Source organism: Salmo trutta, chromosome 13 (assembly GCF_901001165.1).
Source record: "Salmo trutta chromosome 13, fSalTru1.1, whole genome shotgun sequence".
Classification (NCBI taxonomy): Eukaryota; Metazoa; Chordata; class Actinopteri; order Salmoniformes; family Salmonidae; genus Salmo; species Salmo trutta.
The window spans coordinates 57,650,454-57,669,364 of NC_042969.1; the positions used below are offsets into that span (position 1 = coordinate 57,650,454).

Sequence of the window (18,911 nt, forward strand, 5' to 3'; positions counted from 1 at the left end):
CCCCTCTCTATCAGATTGCTGATGCTCCTCCATGTTATGTTCTCCATATTAATAAAAGGCCTGTTTCCTCTGTGTGTGTCTCCTAGACGAGGGAGACCCTGCAGCAGGCTCTGGAGAGTCTCAACATGAACGGCTGCTCTGTGGAGGACCTGGGCCTGGACTTCACCCTGCCTGGTTTCCCCAACATTGAGCTGAAGAAGGGGGGCAAGGACGTCCCTGTCACCATCTACAACCTGGAGGAGTACCTCAGGGTGGGTAGCTCGCACACACACCTATATGCACGTAGACGTTATACACACAGCGCTCCTACATATAGACTCTCCACACACCACCTAACCATTGGTCCTCTTCTTTCCACAGCTGGTGGTCTACTGGACGATGAACGAAGGCGTGTCCCGGCAGTTTGAGTCTTTCAGGGAAGGGTTCGAGTCGGTCTTCCCCCTGCATCACTTGCAGTATTTCTACCCTGAAGAGGTGAGTACTGCTTATCGCTATTCCCAAGAAACAACTTTATTTCGCTGTTCTGTTTGTCTTCAGGGTCACATTGCTAACCCCCTCTGTGCTCTCCCATCCGCCTGTAGTTGGATCAGCTGCTTTGTGGCAGCAAGTCCGAGACCTGGGACGTCAAGACCCTGATGGAATGCTGTCGTCCCGACCACGGCTACACACATGACAGGTCAGCGACCAGACCTACATTGAGTGTCATGTTTAGGACTTGTCAGAGTGCAGTGGTTTGATGTGTTGTCTGTTTCTCTCCACAGTCGTGCTGTTAGGTTCCTGTTTGATGTGCTCAGCAGTTTTGACGCAGAGCAGCAGAGACTCTTCCTGCAGTTTGTCACAGGAAGCCCCAGACTGCCTGTTGGAGGTGAGTGGTCATGGATACCTACACACACTCACTCACCATCCACACTTGAAGAATTGTTGTGCCTCGAAGATATGTGGCCCCGTTCTCTGATTTTGAGGCTTGAACAAGCCCATACTTTGGGTGACATTTTTTCTGACTGCGAAGCATTTTAACTGAGGCTGCAGTCATGTCGCGCCCTCATGTACTTAGTAAAAACATGAACAGAACACCGCTCACCCTACTGGAAACCCACACAAATACGCATTAACCCCATAGACCTCAAGGACAGAGAATGGGATGAGGCAAAAGGTATATTAAGTATGTAGACAGACGAATCCAACCATTGCTCAGTTTTGTTCTGAGCATGACACCTCTCTCCTCCAGGTTTCCGTAGTCTGAACCCACCGCTGACCATTGTGCGGAAGACTTTTGAGTCAACGGAGAACCCGGACGACTTCCTGCCCTCGGTTATGACCTGCGTCAACTACCTGAAGCTGCCCGACTACTCCAGCATCGAGATCATGCGCAAGAAACTGTTGATTGCAGCCCGAGAGGGCCAGCAGTCCTTCCACCTGTCCTGATCTCGCGGTCTCCCATTCAAAATGCCTTCTACAGCAAACCGACGTAATCATGACTTCCTTCTAGTTTTTTCTTTTTGTAATCACCTACATCAAGGCAAAATGTGTACAGCCTTCTTGTTAGAGAACGCAGCTTGCAGAAATTTAAAAAAGGACTTGATATATATTTGCTGCCCCTGTCTCTCCTACAAAGGCGTTACATGACTCGCAGAACAAAAAATAAATAAAACTGCGAAAAAATTATATCAGTAGTTGAGTAATGTTTAAAAAGAAAAAAGAAAAAAATGTGGGTGACATTTTAAATGCATTGCTGTGTGATATTTAAAGGGATGTTTCTTCTCCAGAGTGGTGAATGACATCACTGTGGTGGGGAGGGGAGGTCCATTGAGCAAGCTAGGTTCACTTTAGCTCCAAAGATAATTTGTACAGAAAAATTTGCAGACTTTGCTCATTCTACACATTTGATAGAATAGCTCTTTGTTCTCGTGTCTCCTTTCCCCTTCAGTTTGTCTGTTTGCATTCTGTTCTCGTGTATTATACGGCCCCATTTTGGTTCTGCTTTTCCCCCTCTGTGTTTTTGCTTATACATTTTTTGGAAGCGAGAGTTGCAGTTGGTTGACTGCGGGTAGTGATAAGAGCGTAGTACCTACTCTATTTTTTTCCTAAATTGAAATTGTGTTCTGCCCTACAATTACAAAGAGCTTCAGCTCAAATGTTATAAGAGTTATCCAATGTGTTGGATAAGTAAACTTTTATTTTTGCCCTCACTTTGATGGAGTAGTAGTGTGTCTCAGCTGGACCCTGAGGGAGTGCCCTCTGGGAAGACTGATTGGCTAGGCCTTGCTCCGAGCCGCCACCCCCAATCCCTGTTGTAGCTGAGCGCACACATTTGGCTGGACTCATTTCATGGCCAGATTAGCATTTCAAGTTCATTTATGGAATAAGAGTTTATATGCAGTTTCACGCCCGGTTTGAGGTGGATGTCTGCTTTACCTTTTTTTAATTTTCTATTTTTTTTCTTGCTGTAGTTAATTTTTTGGCTGCTGGCTTGGAACAAACCGTGGTGTGCACCTGCAGTCTGTGGCCAGGGGAGGGCCCCACTCTATGCTCTCCTGGCCCAATCGTTCATGTGCTGGTTTCTAAGATCTGCAATAATTTACTGCATCAGGTTCATGTTTTTACCTGAACATAAAATAAAGTAACTGTTTGACTCATCTGTGTTGTCTTTATTTAATCCATCCTCCTGTTTGTTTTATCCTCCATTCTGTGGTTTTGACTGACAGATATAATCCTAGAGGTGATCAATGGGAGTAGGAGTTGCTTGATTAAAAACCATACCTGATTATATATTTTATATGAACAGCTGATTACGACAGACCCTACCAATTTAGATGTCATGGTTTATTAAGAGTAGTACTTGAAGGATTGATGTTTCCGTGAGTGGTGGACAAAGCCCTAATGTATCAGCTGAGTGGATTTAAGTAAACACCACAATTTACTTTGAAAGGACCGATTCATTTTAAAGAACTCATCACTCTTTTTTTTAGAACCATTGTTAATGTTCTGAGAGGGATATGGAATTGGACACGACAACTGAGATGTATAGTTTGGTGGTGCTTATTTGTCCTATTTATATATGTAAAAGTGTGTACTAATAGTGTGAATTGGAAATGTGTTTTTTGCTTATCTCAACTTTCTCTGAGACACCCTCAGAGTAGGGTCACGGCCAGGGAGATGCTAGGGGACAGGCACAGTCTTGAATGTCACCTCTGGAGGAATTTGTTTTCCTTTCCTACCCAAGGAGGCTGTTTAACATCTTCCCTTATAAAAAAAGATTGCAGTCAGCATGCAGTAATACTGCAGAACATCTGGGGCGGCAGGTAGACTAGTGGTCAGAGTGTTGGGACTGTAACCGAAAGGTGGCTGGATCGATTCCCTGAGCTGACAAGGTAAAAATCTCGTTCTACCCCTGAACAAGGCAGTTAACCCACTGTTCCCCGGTAGGCCCTCATTGTCAATAAGAATTTGTTCTTAACTGAAAGGTAACAAATAAAGTAACTAGGAGGTAAATACTGCCTCCAAAATAAATGTTTACTGCAGTGCAGGTCAACTGCAATTACTCTGACCAAAATACCATTGTTGACTGCAGTTACAAAAATCTTTTTTTGTTGGGGTAAATGGGTAGTGAGGATTTGGAGATACCGCAAAGGCTTACAGGGTTCACTGCTGTGTGCCCCCAGTTTCACATGCAGCGCACAACTAACTCAACTCTGCATAATTTCTTACAAAAAGGAAATAATGTAGAAGAAATGTCTTTGTCAAATCAAATCAAATTTGATTAGTCACATGCGCCGCATACAACAGGTGTAGGTAGACCTAGAGTGAAATGCTTACTTACAATCCCTTAACCAACAATGCAGTTTAAAAAAGAATAAGAAATCAAAGTAAAAAGTAAAATAACAGTACCAAGACTATATACAGGGGGTTACCTGTACAGAGTCGATGTGCGGGGGCACCGGTTAGTTGAGGTAAAATGTACATAGTTAAAGTGACTATGCATAGATAACAGAGTAGCAGTGGTGTAGGGGGGGCAATGCAAGTAGTCTGGCTAACCATTTGATTAGATGTTTAGGAGTCTTATGGCTTGGGGGTAGAAGCTGTTTAGAAGCCTCTTGGACCTAGACTTGGCGCTCCAGTTCTGCTTGCCGTGCGGTAGCAGAGAGAACAGTCTGACTACGGCGGCTGGAGTCTGACAATTTTTAGGTCCTTTCTCTGACACCGCCTGGTATAGAGGTCCTGGATGGGAGGAAGCTTGGCCCAAGTGATGTACTGGACTGTTTGCACTACCCTCTGTAGTGCCTTGCGGTCGGGGGGGAGCAATTGCCATACCAGTCAGTGATTCAACCAGTCAGGATGCTCTCGATGGTGTAGCTGTAGAACCTTTTGAGGATCTGAGGACCCATGCCAAATCTTTTCAGTCTCCTGAGGGGGAATAGGTTTTTTCGTGCCCTCTTCACGACTGTCTTGGTGTGCTTGGACCATGTTAGTTTGTTGGTGATGTGGACACCAAGGAACTTGAAGCTCTCAACCTGCTCCACGGCAGCCCTGTCAATGAGAATGGGGTTGTGCTCGGTCTTCTTTTTAATGTAGTCCACAATCATCTCCTTTGTCTTGATCACGTTGAGTGAGAGGTTGTTGTCCTGGCACCACACTGCCAGGTCTCTGACCTCCTCCTATAGGCTGTCTCATTGTTGTCGGTGATCAGGCCTACCATTGTTGTGTCATCAGCAAACTTAATGATAGTGTTGGAGTCGTGCCTGGCCATGCAGTCATGAGTGAACAGGGAGTACAGGAGGGGACTGAGCACGCACCACTGAGGGGCCCCTGTGTTGAGGATCAGCGTGGTGGATGTGTTGTTACCTACCCTTACCATCTGGGGGCGGCCCGTCAGGAAGTCCAGGATCCAGTTGCAGAGGGAGGTGTTTAGTCCCAGGGTCCTTAGCTTATGTCAAATGATGTCACTGAATTGCCAAAGCATACTTTTAAAAATAACCAAGGGATCCAAGGTATCCCTGTAACTGCTGCCTGTAATTGCACTGTTTTCATGCACATCCATATTGCACACCCCATCTACATCCTACTTAGGCCCAGTGGATATGTATAGTGTGTGAGGGGCCGAGTCCAGTCAGCTAGCTGATCATTTGGCTACAACACAGTACCTGGCTCTCTGTGAGATGAGTAAAGTGATTGAGCTGACAGATTTACTGGCCTGTGTGAAGACTCATCATGGAAATGGGAGAGTTGGGACTTGGGTGGGCTGACGGGCTATTAAGGTTAACGACAACCGTGCTTTATATCGACCACACCGCATGGTCACATGACATGGCAATGGAAACACTTTCGGAGGTAGCTGCCTGCGAAGACGTTTTACTTACCGAAATGAAGGTCATGAATCATACCAACCTTGAGATTCAATTCAGGTAGTCATGTAGAGGGTATATTTACTGTACTTCCTAAATGGCACCCTATTCCCTACATAGCGCACAACTTTTGACCAGAGCCCATAGGCCACTATAAGTAGTAGGAGGGTGCCATTTGGGACACACCTTAGTCATTTACATTACATTTACATTTAAGTCATTTAGCAGACACTCTTATCCAGAGCGACTTACAAATTGGTGCATTCACCTTATGATATCCAGTGGAACAACCACTTTACAATAGTGCATCTAAATCTTTTAAGGGGGGGGAGGTTAGAAGCATTACTTTATCCTATCCCAGGTATTCCTTAAAGAGGTGGGGTTTCAGGTGTCTCCGGAAGGTGGTGATTGACTCCGCTGTCCTGGCGTCGTGAGGGAGCTTGTTCCACCATTGGGGTGCCAGAGCAGCGAACAGTTTGGACTGGGCTGAGCGGGAACCGTGCTTCCTCAGAGGTAGGGAGGCCAGAGGTGGATGAACGCAGTGCCCTTGTTTGGGTGTAGGGCCTGATCAGAGCCTGAAGGTATGGAGGTGCCGTTCCCCTCACAGCTCCGTAGGCAAGCACCATGGTCTTGTAGCGGATGCGAGCTTCAACTGGAAGCCAGTGGAGAGAGCGGAGGAGCGGGGTGACGTGAGAGAACTTGGGAAGGTTGAACACCAGACGGGCTGCGGCGTTCTGGATGAGTTGTAGGGGTTTAATGGCACAGGCAGGGAACCCAGCCAACAGCGAGTTGCAGTAATCCAGACGGGAGATGACAAGTGCCTGGATTAGGACCTGCGCCGCTTCCTGTGTGAGGCAGGGTCGTACTCTGCGAATGTTGTAGAGCATGAACCTACAGGATCGGGTCACCGCCTTGATGTTAGTGGAGAACGACAGGGTGTTGTCCAGGATCACGCCAAGGTTCTTAGCACTCTGGGAGGAGGACACAAGGGAGTTGTCAACCGTGATGGCGAGATCATGGAACGGGCAGTCCTTCCCCGGGAGGAAGAGCAGCTCCGTCTTGCCGAGGTTCAGCTTGAGGTGGTGATCCGTCATCCACACTGATATGTCTGCCAGACATGCAGAGATGCGATTCGCCGCCTGGTTATCAGAAGGGGGAAAGAAGAAGATTAATTGTGTGTCGTCTGCATAGCAATGATAGGAGAGACCATGTGAGGATATGACAGAGCCAAGTGACTTGGTGTATAGCGAGAATAGGAGAGGGCCTAGAACAGAGCCCTGGGGGACACCAGTGGTGAGAGCGCGTGGTGCGGAGACAGATTCTCGACACGCCACCTGGTAGGAGCGACCTGTCAGGTAGGACGCAATCCAAGCGTGGGCCGCGCCGGAGATGCCCAACTCGGAGAGGGTGGAGAGGAGGATCTGATGGTTCACAGTATCAAAGGCAGCAGATAGGTCTAGAAGGATGAGAGCAGAGGAGAGAGAGTTAGCTTTAGCAGTGCGGAGAGCCTCCGTGACACAGAGAAGAGCAGTCTCAGTTGAATGCCCAGTCTTGAAACCTGACTGATTAGGATCAAGAAGGTCATTCTGAGAGAGATAGCAGGAGAGCTGGCCAAGGATGGCACGTTCAAGAGTTTTGGAGAGAAAAGAAAGAAGGGATACTGGTCTGTAGTTGTTGACATGGGAGGGATCGAGTGTAGGTTTTTTCAGAAGGGGTGCAACTCTCGCTCTCTTGAAGACTTTGGTCTTTGGGGAACGGTTCAGTTAGACTTCTAAAACTCCTGATTGAGAGAATGCTCATAACCTGTGTGTTATATTTATTATGCAAATGTATTTATTTTGATTCTTGTAACTTGCTAAGGTTTTATTACTCCTTGAAGATGTTTAGAACCATTCATAGGCAGAGTTTGATGGATGAGCATGGTGAGAAGTACAGTAGTTCATGAACTGACCTCTGGGCTAACCTCTGAATGTGATGGAGAGACACAAGAGTCACAGACATTACAGCTATAATGAAGTGTTCAGGTACCTAGGGATCGCCATGGAAACTGGTTGCTGAGTAATTGAGAGTATTTGAAGAGAGGGGGTATAGTTTGGATTTTTGCTCTGATTCCTTTTTTCTGTACACATTTTTTCTTTTCATTTTTCATACAATACAAAACGTAAACCTTCAAAAGACAACATACAGATGAACACAAACATCAATGACATCACACCTGCCCAGACCCACCTGTTCTCCCCCCTATCTCCAGTGCCTGCACTTCTCTCCGCCACATGTCCTCAAATTGCGTTCCTCTCCATCGCCCACGCTCTTTCAATATTTAGATCATGAAGCATATGATTTTTCCATTGTCTTAACAATGGAGGATTGGTTGATTCCCAGTGTTTAAGTATCAGTTTTTTCAGGATAATTGACAAGAAGAGTATTGCTCAACCTGTCGGGTATCTCACTGCACCCTCATATGACGTCTTGAAATATGCGGACAGACGGATTAAAAGTACATTTACATTGTAATACTTCTGACAGCCAACTTTCTAGCTCCGCCCATAGCTTTTGGACTTTATAGCATTCCCAGAATGCATGGGTTATTGAGTCATTGTTAGTTTTACATTTAAAACATGACTGTTGCTGTGCTGTAGAGTTTGTGAATTGTTTCTTGTATAATACTGGATTAAGGGAACATTTTCATTAACTGTCATTTCGTTAGTTATGTTCCAACAATCCCTCCATCTTGTGCCAATATTTGTTATTTTTAAGTCTTGGTTCCAGTAGTTAATATTTTTTGTTTCCGTGATGGATTGTAGCTCTGATTCCAATGTAGCAGATGGGGATGTGTCCCCACTTGGATTGTAGCTCTGATTCCAATGTAGCAGATGGGGATGTGTCCCCACTTGCACTGCTGAATGTCTCTTATGTGGTGCAGTTTTAGTGCTTTGAAAAGGACATACTTTGCAACATTCCAAATGTGAATTGTGACCAGATTTATTTAGCTGAAACTTTGGGGTAAAACTAGTAGAAATGCGCATGCCAGGTCCAAGGAGAGGGTATGAATGATGGCACTGTGTGTGTGCGTGCTTCCTTGTGCATGTGTGCTCGCAGCTGTGTGTTTGTATGTGTGCGTGCGGGAGATAGGGCGAGAGAGAGAGTGTCGTCGTCTGTCGTCACAATGAATAAGAGCGATGGCGGGAGCTAGCCCCCTCCTCCGTCTCCTCGTCAGCCAGTCAGCTCGCTTGCTCAGTCGCAGTGCACACAGCCAGTCTACAGCATTCCTACCAGCCTGCCTCTCACACTCACACACTCTCCATTCAGCTCCCTCATCCACAAACACAGATAGCAGAGCGACCAGCAGCTTACTCACTGAGCCAGAGCTAAGAGGAACAGAGAGCGCAGAGAGGGAGAGACAAATAAGGTTTACACGTACATAAGAGAAGATGAGGATGCCTGTGCCCGCGCAGCGCCCCCTCTACCTCCTCCTGCTTCTTCTGAGTGCCGGGGGTGGGAGTTTCTCCTCCCCCCTTGATCTGGAGCCCCCTGCTTCGGAGGCGGCTGCCCCGGCTGAGGCTGACCCCACCCAGGCCACTCCCCTGCCTGACCCCTGCGAGGGATGGCCCTGTCTCAACGGAGGCGCCTGCTCGGCCCAGCCCTCCGACCCGGAGACAGAGGACACTCTGCCCAACACCTGGGCTTACAGCTGCACCTGCACCTCCGGCTTCACCGGACGCAACTGTGAGGTGAGCCCCACCCACCTGCCTGTACCTGTCTGTCTGTCTGTCTGTCTGTCTGATATGAATCTGCTTGGTTCTATTATATTTGGACTGTTGATATCGATACAACATAATGTGCACTTCTCTTCTCTCTTCCCCCTTGGAGATGGTTTTTAATGGGAGCATGTGCTGTGAGCGAGACGTGAAGAGGAGTGTTGCGTTGCTGTGTCAACATTAGTAGAGAGGAGTAGCGGAGTAGGAGACAACCAAGTGTCACAGGCTGAGCAGGAGTATTATTGAGTTGTTCATAGTTAGAGGCATGTGGTTCATCAGCCTGAAAACTGACGGTGTCAATGAAATACATTGAAATACAATATTCTGTGTATTTGTGTGTGTGTGTTTGGTACACAAGGATAGTAAAACAAGAAAAATTCTGACATTTCACTGTTCCACATAAGGAGACAGTCAATTTTAGGCTTAGGGGTTAAGTTTAGGGTTAGGCTTAGGGGTTCGGGGTTAGGGTTAAGGTTAGGGTTATGTTAAGGGTTAGGTTTAGCGTTAGGTTTAAGGTTAGGGGTTAAGGAAAATAGGATTTTGAATGAGAATCAATTTTTTGGTCCCCACAAGGATAGTAAATCAAACATGGGGGTTGTGTGTGTGTGTGTGTGTGTGTGTGTGTGTGTGTGTGTGTGTGTGTGTGTGGCCTACAACAATTGGCATTGATTGGGCCATTTATTCTATTATAGAGAACTCTCCTACGATCGGTATGGTTGTCATTCAATAACCATTGACTTTTCCTAGTGAAAATTGGGTTTTGACCCTCTTGAATTTTGTGACGATTCCTTACATCAGCGAGAAAATAACTTGACCAGTTATTCAAACAACTTTACCATCTTTGCCAGTGGTAGAGGTGATGCGCTTGAATTAATGACACGTGTGATGACACGTCTGAGTGAATGACCTGAATGGTTGGGCTTTTTTCCTATGGAAAAGTCCAATGTCCTTGCTTCACATACCACTAGTCAGAATGACCTAAATAGCAGAATGTGTTTAGCATTTCAATCCTACCTAACCCAGTTCTGTGTAGTATTCCTCAAGGAGACTCAGAGTTGACTCAACTATTCACTGCATGTAGTGAATACTGCGGTAGTTACAGTAGCAATAGGATTCAGTCTGTGAGGCCTCTGTCTGACTCATTCTGGTGTATGAGAGTGCATCCACAAACGACAAACAGCAGCCAGTGTCTTTGTATCTCATAATCAAACTACCAAGGTGACTCAGGGACCTTATTACTGTATCTTGGCTGTCCTTGTTTCCCACTCCTGGAATAGAAATGGAGAGGGCATCAGTTGCCGTTTGTTACTGTCACAACCACTCCGCTCCTCCACGCCACAGGTCCACAGCCTATGAGAGCAACTCTTTGGGGAGTAATTGATTTTTCTTTCCCTGTCCCACTCATCCCCTCTTTCTCCATGGCAACTTGAGCAGCAGTCAATAGGGATTCGGTAAGCAACCTGTTTTGTCGGCGGGACACACTGGCTGTTTGCGTCCTTCCTCCGTGCGTCAGACTCGCACCACAGATGGAGCTGGGGAGAGAGAGAGAAAGCAAGAGAGAGAGAGGGAAAGCGAGAGGGAGGGGAGGGAGATGGAGAAAGAAAAATGTGAAATAGAAAGCGAGAGAGATGGAGAGAGAGGGGGAGATAGAGAAAGTGACTGACAATAAGAAACTGTGAGGGAATCAGTCAAACATCCTATCCTAAAGGAATCGTTTGTCCATTTTATCAAAGGAGTTCAAGAGTTTAGGAGACTAAATCCGTGCTGGAGAGTCGGAGAAGAAGGTGAGATTTGTTCTCGGAGGATGTGCCATTGTTCGATAGTGTCAGAGTCTTCCGAGTGGCGCAGCGGTCTAAGGCACTGCATCTCAGTGCAAGAGGTGTCACTACATTCCCTGGTTTGAATCCAGGCTGTATCACATCCGGCTGTGATTGGGAGTCCCATAGGGCGGCGCACAATTGGCCCAGCATCATCCGGGTTTGCCCCGGGTAGGCAGTCCATTGTAAATAAGAATTTGTGCTTAACTGACTTGCCTAGTTAAATATATATATATATACATATATTTAAAACATCATGTATCATCCTGAACTGGTTCAGATGGGAGCTATGGAGAGACTGGGTATCTAGTCTAATCTAGTTTAATCTAATTAAACCAGTCTATTTTCACAAATCAAGCACAGAGGAGCTGTGCTGGGCTGGCCAGGATATGCATACACCATAGTTGCTGGAATCGTACTGGAAAGGACAATGTGAAAATAAGATATCCGAGCCAGCACAGTAAGGTTCAGGTCGGCCATATAGTGGGAATCAAGTGTTGTTGTTTGTTTACCTGAACCTCTACCCACTCCAGTGTGTACCTATAGCTCTTAGCTGGTCCTATAGGGTTTGTTCCTTGTCGCCAGGTGAGATTTCTCCTGCTTGTGTAAGTTATTTGCCCATGAGTCTCCAGGGCCCAGGCTTATTCATTATTAAAAGACCGGTTGTGCTCTGATAGATGTGCTAAGATCCTCTACAATCAGGTTGTGTGTCAGTGTCAGGGAGTCTGTAGAGTGATTCACTCCCTAAAGACGAGCACACAAGCAGCTCTTATTGGATTGTTCAGCCTTTCAGCATTATGAGACGGTGAACAGTGGAGTGTTGAGCTGGGTTCACTTAATCTCATTGCTCCAGCATTTTGTGTTACCATTACAAAGTATACCTCTCTATGAGTATTTTGTGTTTACCATTACAAAGTATACCTCTCTATGAGTATTTTGTGTTACCATTACAAAGTATACCGCTCTATGAGTATTTTGTGTTACCATTACAAAGTATACCTCTCTATGAGTATTTTGTGTTACCATTACAAAGTATACCTCTCTATGAGTATTTTGTGTTTACCATTACAAAGTATACCTCTCTATGAGGTCACTCACTTCCAATGATTCCTAGCGAGGATTTCGTTTGAGCTCTGCACTTTTCTGGAGATTGTGTGGAGGCTTATCATTAATGGAAACTGTTTTAGCTGATTCCAGTGGCAGGTGGCTCTATTTATCCAGAACCACTAGTTAAGGGCGTTGTGTATCACAGCTTTGAATGTTTTCGGAATCTCGAGGTTGAGAGGAGTTTGTGCACCCTACATTCTTAGAAAAAAGGGTTCAAAAAGGCTTCTTTGGCTGTCCACAAAGGATAACCTTTTTTTTTGGTTCCAGGTAGAACCCTCTGTTAAAACGGTTTTACATGGAACCCAAAAGGGTTCTTCGACGGGTTCTCCTATGGGGACAGCCAAAGAACCCTTTTAGGTTATAGATAGCACCTTTTTTTAGCACTCCCCCAACCCTCCCAGCACCCATAACGGTTACCTGCTGCTCCTCAGTCCCCCTCACCACCGGGAGGGGGGGGGGAGGGGGGTCACTCAGTCCCCCTCAGTACCCTCTCCTATGCACAGGGTCCTGCAGAATACTAACATGTGGGATACTAGGAGAAGGAACTGTCCCATAGTGAGTGGTGGTTGTGATCTGCTTGTGCCTCTCATAGTCTCTGGGCTGCTGCAGATACAGAGCTACGGTGTATTTTCTAGCGTTTCAGCGCCATCCAGTTAAGGAGAGCTCAAGGTGCATCGCCACACAGCCCTTTGGTCTCAGTCTGAGCTGCTTTGATATCCCCTGCTTGTTAGGGGAGGAGAAAGATAGAGGCCACGAGGAATATGGTAATACCCACACAGCTTTTTATCCGAACACTGCAGGGGGAGTACTACGGTGTTGTGTTTTGGGAGACGGCGTCATCTTTATCATCAGATCATAATGTTTGGATTAGAATTGATGTTGTTTTATTCCAGTGGTGATAAGCCAGATAAGACTGCTTGCGGTCTGAGAGAGAATCAGCAGGTTGAACAGGAGATGGTCATGCTCACTCTCTCCCCCTGCTGGTCAACTGTGGTCTGTGTGTGTGTGCGTGCTTGTGCGTGCTTGTGTGTAAAGGTTGGATGTGTGGAGAGTCAGTGCAAACAGTCTCTAAAGGAGTCAGTACGCTTCAGCTTGGCTGGCACCTAGCCGAAGTCGGATAGGCGAACCGAACAAGAGTGATCGCATACTCCCTTAAAATACCTTTGCTTGGAAAACCAGTATACACTAGTCAGAATTCATCTAAGATAATTCAAGAAATCTGTCATTCATTTTGACGTTTTTGCCGAGTATATCTTAGTTGCGCAATTTTACATCTAATGAAGATGTTTGGTGCAGTATTAATCAATGAAGAAATGTTCATGATAACAAGCCGTCTCTCTTTGAATGACATTATTGAAGAATTCCTACTGTTGACCAATCACTGACGAAAGGGCGAAGACTTTGACTACCGACTTCGGCTACCGACTTCGTATACCGACTTCTGCTTGCCTCTAGAATAAATGTTGTGTGCCTGAACAGCCCCAAAAAAACTTACCATAGTCCAAAACAAACAAAAACGTCACAAAATGTCGCCATAATATATGCACAAACTCTTCCGACCTGCTTTAGCTGGGAAGCATGCGGACAACTTAGGGGGCTGAGCACGCATCTATGGGGGGCCCCCGTGTTGAGGGTCAGCATGGCGGAAATGTTGTTACCTACCCTCACCACCTGGGGTCTGCCCGTCAGGAAGTCCAGGATCCAGTTGGCCCTGAGCTTAATGACAGTATTCCTCTTGTCCAGGTGGGATGGGGCAGAGTGCTGCGCAATGGCGGTTGCATCACCCGTGGATCTCTTTGGGTGGTATGCAAATTGTAGTGGGTCCACGGTGTTAGGTAAGGTTGATCTATACAGTCCTAGTATCCCCCTGAACATTAGCAGCAGGAAGGGCAGGCAGACAGCTGCAGACTGACAGTTCTGGACTGAAACACCTCGTTCTACAGCCCTGCAGCTCTGCAGACGGTCTCCTCCTGTCACTCACCCATTTGTCCTACAAGAAATAGAACAGCAGCATGGAACATTGTAGACTACAGCACCCCTTGGGTATTCTACTCTCCTTGTCTCGCTCTCTACATTTTCTTCCTTTCATTTCATCTCTCCCTCTTGCCCTCTTTATCTGAGTTTATCTCACTCTGAAGTATCATATCCCCTCTTTTTTTCTGTCAGCCGTGTTTGTTTAGTTTGGCATATAGAAGCTCGTATTTTAGGCAGTAATTTCTTTATACATCCTGGTATCCTAGCGAATGTGCAGATCAGAAAAAATGATGTTGTTAATGCTAATTTCGAAGAACCCAGAAATATACATACCAACAATGCAGTATCTGTCACCGAATACGATGAATAACCTTTTTTTGCCATCATCAATCATCAATAATTTCATATTCAGTGTGATGTCCTCTCGATCTGATGTGGCCCATATTTCTCTGAAGAGGAGAGTGCTCACTCGGCCAATTGCCTTGCTCATTTCCACAACACACATCACCTGCCCTTTTGATCTAGAGGAAATGTTGTGGCTGAGAGAGTTCTATGCATATAGATGGGGTCAATATGGCCTTCATTGCCAACCTTAATTAATAGGCTCTGTGGTCTTGTGCTACAATAAGCCGAATCCAACCTGGCAACCTCACAACCCATCCCAATATGACCTGGTTGCCAGACTTCTCTATTATTCAATGACAAACGTTAGGGAATTTGGCTAAAGCTCCAGCTGATCTGAAACTCAGACACCACCCTATCCTTTCTGGTCTCATCCTCTATTGGTGCTGTTGTCAGGTCAATGTCAGTTCGGGTGCGGGAGGACCAAAGAGAAGATTACTCTTTTTGTCTGTTGACATAGAGATTTGTCTTGTTGCTCTGTCCTAGATAGAGAAAGGCTCTTTTGCCTGGTGTGTTTAGGATTCTGCTCTGTCTGTCCTAAGTGCTATTTATATCCTCTACAGCCCTAGGCTTTGCGTCACAAGGCTGGGGGTAAAACGCATGCTGCTCTTACTTAGCACGTACTCACCCTTTACCCTCCGTCCATCATGGTCATTAGTATATATGCCTCCTAATAATCATCAGTCATATTGTGGTTACCTGTGTGTGTGTGTGTGTGTGTGTGTGTGTGTGCGTGCGTGCGTGCGTGCGTGTGCGGAGACTGATACCACCAGCGAGTGTGTGTCATCCTCACCTATACTTTTGCCCTTCGTTCTTCCCGGGGAGGGTGTCTCTTAGCAACAGTGCAGCCAAATTATGCCTGCCGTCTCCACTGAGTTATAGTTACCACACAAAGAAACATTGACAGGCATGCAGACACACACACAGATCTGAGCCGCAGACAGTTTATCAGTCAGCAAAACAGCATTTAATGAGGCGGTGTGTGACGATACCCAGTATGTTCTGTGTATTGGAGTACGTCCTGAACAGCTTTGCTGAGTCCCTGAGACACTAAATGGGGGCTTAATCTAAAGGAGGCCTGTTGTTTTACCTCAGATACCAAACACTCCATCTGCGGTGTCGATGGCAGACGATGAAAGAGGCCCCATGAGGAGACAGACAGACACTTTATATATATATATGCCATGTAGCAGATGTTTTTATCCAAAAGGACTTACAGTCGTATGTGCCTACATTTTACATATGGATGGCCCCGGGAATTGAACCCACAACCCTGACGTTGCTAATGCCATGAGCTACCAACTGAGCCATACAGGATCACAAGGGCAAGCAGGCAGACATACAGTTGAAGTCTGAAGTTTACATACACCTTAGCCAAACACATTCAAACTCCGTTTTTCACAATTCCTGACATTTAATCCTAGTAAAAATTCCCTGTCAGTTAGGATCACCACTTTATTTTAAGAATGTGAAATGTCAGAATAATAGTAGAGAGAATGAATTATTTCAGCTTTTATCTCTTTCATCACATTCCCAGTGGGTCAGAAGTTTACATACACTCAATTAGTATTTGGTAGCATTGCCTTTAAATTGTTTAACTTATGTCAAACGTTTCAGGTAGTCTTCCACAAGCTTCCCACACTATGTTGGGGGAATTTTGGCCCTCCTGACAGAGTTGGTGTAACTGAGTCAGGTTTGTAGGCCTCCTTACTCACACATGCCTTTTCAGTTCTGCCCACAAATGTTCTATAGGATTGAGGTCAGGGTTTTGTGATGGCCACTCCAATACCTTGACTTTGTTGTCCTTAAGCCATTTTGCCACAACTTTGGAAGTATGCTTGGGGTCATTGTCCATTTGGAAGACCCATTTGCGACCAAGCTTTAACTTCTTGACTGATGTCTTGAGATGTTGCTTCAATATATCCACATAATTTTCCTGCCTCATGATGCCATCTATTTTGTAAAGTGCACCAGTCCTTATTTATTGCTTTGGAATGAACTTAATATCTTGATTAACAGGAAATTGATTTCATCGCTTGTAACCTGAAGACGTTTGGATAGATAATTCCAAAGTGAAACATCTACTTGAGTTGTGTATATAAAGTACCAGTCAAAAAAATGTACACGCCCTTACTCATTCATGGGTTTTTCTTTCTTTCTTTCTTTTTTTACTATTTTCTACCTTGTAGAATAATAGTGAAGACTTCAACTCTATGAAATAACACATATGGACTCATGTAGTAACCAGAAAAGTCTTAAAACACTTGGACTTCTATTGGAGGTATTGTATCAAATATTTTCCATATGTATTACATTCCCTAAATCCCGTAACCACATTTCAAAGGTAGGTACAGTCTCCAATTTCCAAAATTGCAATATGAGCCTTTTGGCTAATAGAGTACAAAGAGAGACAGCCTTCCCCTCCTGGTTTTTCCCATCAACTGTAACCAAATCAATGGGTCTGGGGCTATAACTCTATCAAAGGCATAAGATAAGTAATCAAAAATGAGAGCCCAGTAAGCATGTAACTTAGGACATGTCCAAAATAAGTGGGTCAACGTCCCCTCATCCTGCTTGCACCTCTCACACAGTGATGAGGTGTCCGGGAATATTTTATGCAGTTTTACTTTTAAATAATGTAACCTGTGTATCACCTTAAACTGTACAAGGTTGTGTCTGATATTCACTGAACTGTGGTTTATATTCCTAAGAGCCTCTACCCAGTCCTCATCTGAGATTTCTGAACCAAGTTCTTGTTCCCAAGCCCTTTTAATAGTGTCTGTGGATACCTCTATGTGGGCCTGTAGCACATCATACAGTCTAGAGACCGACCCTTTTGAATGGGGTTTGACAAGGATCAGGCTATCTAATGTAGGATTATCTGGCTTAATGCCATACTGTGGATATGTGTCCTTAAGAAATTCCTGATTTGGAGATATCTGAAAAAAATGTGTTGTTGGCATGTTAAACTTACCCTGTAATTCCCCTTCTCCCTCCACTGTGAAAACACCATATCATCCAATGCAGGGTTGAAAGCATTATTCAGGCATATTGGGCTGTCAATGTATACAGTGGGTATGTTAACAAAATACCTAATCTGTTTCCAGATCCTAAGAGTGTGACAAATGACTGGATTAGAGTCATAAGTGGCTTTTTTCATACATGATGGACTATTAACAAGTGCAGGGAGTGAGGAACGTTGACAGGAGGCCTGCTCAATCAAAAGCCATGAAGGCATATCATTCTGTCGCATCCCAGGTAAACTTTCCCTCCAGAAAGACACAATGTTCAGATTAGCAGCCCAATAATACAGTTTAAAGTGAGGAAGGCCAAAGCCCCCCTCTATCTTGTACTTGCATAAATGCCTCTTTGAAATTCTGGCTGCCTTGTTATGCCATAAAAATGGAATTACTATAGAATCCAGTTTCTTAAAATAGCTTTGTGGTATGAAATTGGGTAGACATTGGAAGAGGTCAAGAAACCTGGGTAGGACAACCATTTTAACAGCGTTTATACAACCAACCAAAGAGATAGGCAGTTTTCCAAAAATCTATATTTTGTTTAAGCTGATAAATGTTCACGTCCCAATTCGCTTTCAATAGCTGATCAAGGTCTCTTGTCACTACAATGCCAAGACTGTTCTAAATGGAGTGTTCTAATTGGAGTAGATTGCAGAAATTGCATATCCACAGGCCGTGATATCGGCATCAATTCGCTTTTTTGCCAGTTTATCTTGTAGCCAGAGAAGGAGCCGAATGTATTTATCAAGTTAAGTAAGGGAGGGATATAAGTTTTAGGCTTGGATAAAAACAAAAGAACATCATCTGCATATAGGGACATTTTGTGCTGTGTGTCTTTTATTTTAACCGGAGCTATATCGGCACATGGACGAATGCGAGTAGCAAGGGGTTCCATGGCCATAGCGAATAGGGCACACCTGTTGGCAGCCCTTGAACAGGCGGAATGACTGCGACATTTCCTGAACCACGGATGCCATTGGGTGTGCATAAATAATTCTTATCCAATTAATAAATTCCTTTCCAAACCCAAAATGCTCCAGAACCGACATCATATAATTCCACTGAATCTGATCATTTACATTTACGTCATATAGCATTCACCTTATGATATCCAGTGGAACAACCACTTTACAATAGTACATCAATATCTTTTTTTTGGGGGGGGGTTAGAAGGATTTCTTAATCTTATCCCAGGTATTCCTTAAAGAGGTGGGGTTTCAGGTGTCTCCGGAAGGTGGTGATTGACTCCGATGTCCTGGCATCGTGAGGGAGCTTGTTCCACCATTGGGGTGCTAGAGCAGCGAACAGTTTTGACTGGGCTGAGCGGGAACTGTGCTTCCGCAGAGGTAGGGGGGCAGCAGGCCAGAGGTGGATGAACGCAGTGCCCTTCTTTGGGTGTAGGGACTGATCAGAGCCTGAAGGTACGGAGGTGCCGTTCCCCTCACAGCTCCGTAGGCAAGCACCATGGTCTTGTAGCAGATGCGAGCTTCA

The 18,911-nt window shown here is 45.3% G+C and overlaps 2 protein-coding genes across 12 annotated transcripts in view; both read left to right on the forward strand.

Moving 5' to 3' along the window:
* Positions 1-2,636, forward strand: part of LOC115206143 (E3 ubiquitin-protein ligase TRIP12) — a 51,828-nt gene extending 49,192 nt beyond the window's left edge. For 10 of the 11 annotated variants that reach the window (XM_029772783.1, XM_029772779.1, XM_029772781.1 and 7 more), the window contains 5 exons: positions 87-251; positions 361-474; positions 582-676; positions 762-865; positions 1,229-1,425. In XM_029772783.1, the coding sequence (XP_029628643.1) occupies positions 87-251; positions 361-474; positions 582-676; positions 762-865; positions 1,229-1,425 (675 nt within the window). Of the gene's footprint in view, positions 1-86; positions 252-360; positions 475-581; positions 677-761; positions 866-1,228 lie in introns of all 11 variants that reach the window. The other variant, XM_029772777.1, reaches the window with a different exon arrangement.
* A 5,936-nt stretch (positions 2,637-8,572) lies between these two features.
* LOC115206160 (delta and Notch-like epidermal growth factor-related receptor) overlaps positions 8,573-18,911 on the forward strand; it is a 70,663-nt gene continuing 60,324 nt past the window's right edge. Inside the window, 1 exon segment of the mRNA XM_029772811.1 lies at positions 8,573-9,073. Coding sequence (XP_029628671.1) covers positions 8,774-9,073 — 300 coding nt within the window. The 5' untranslated portion in view covers positions 8,573-8,773.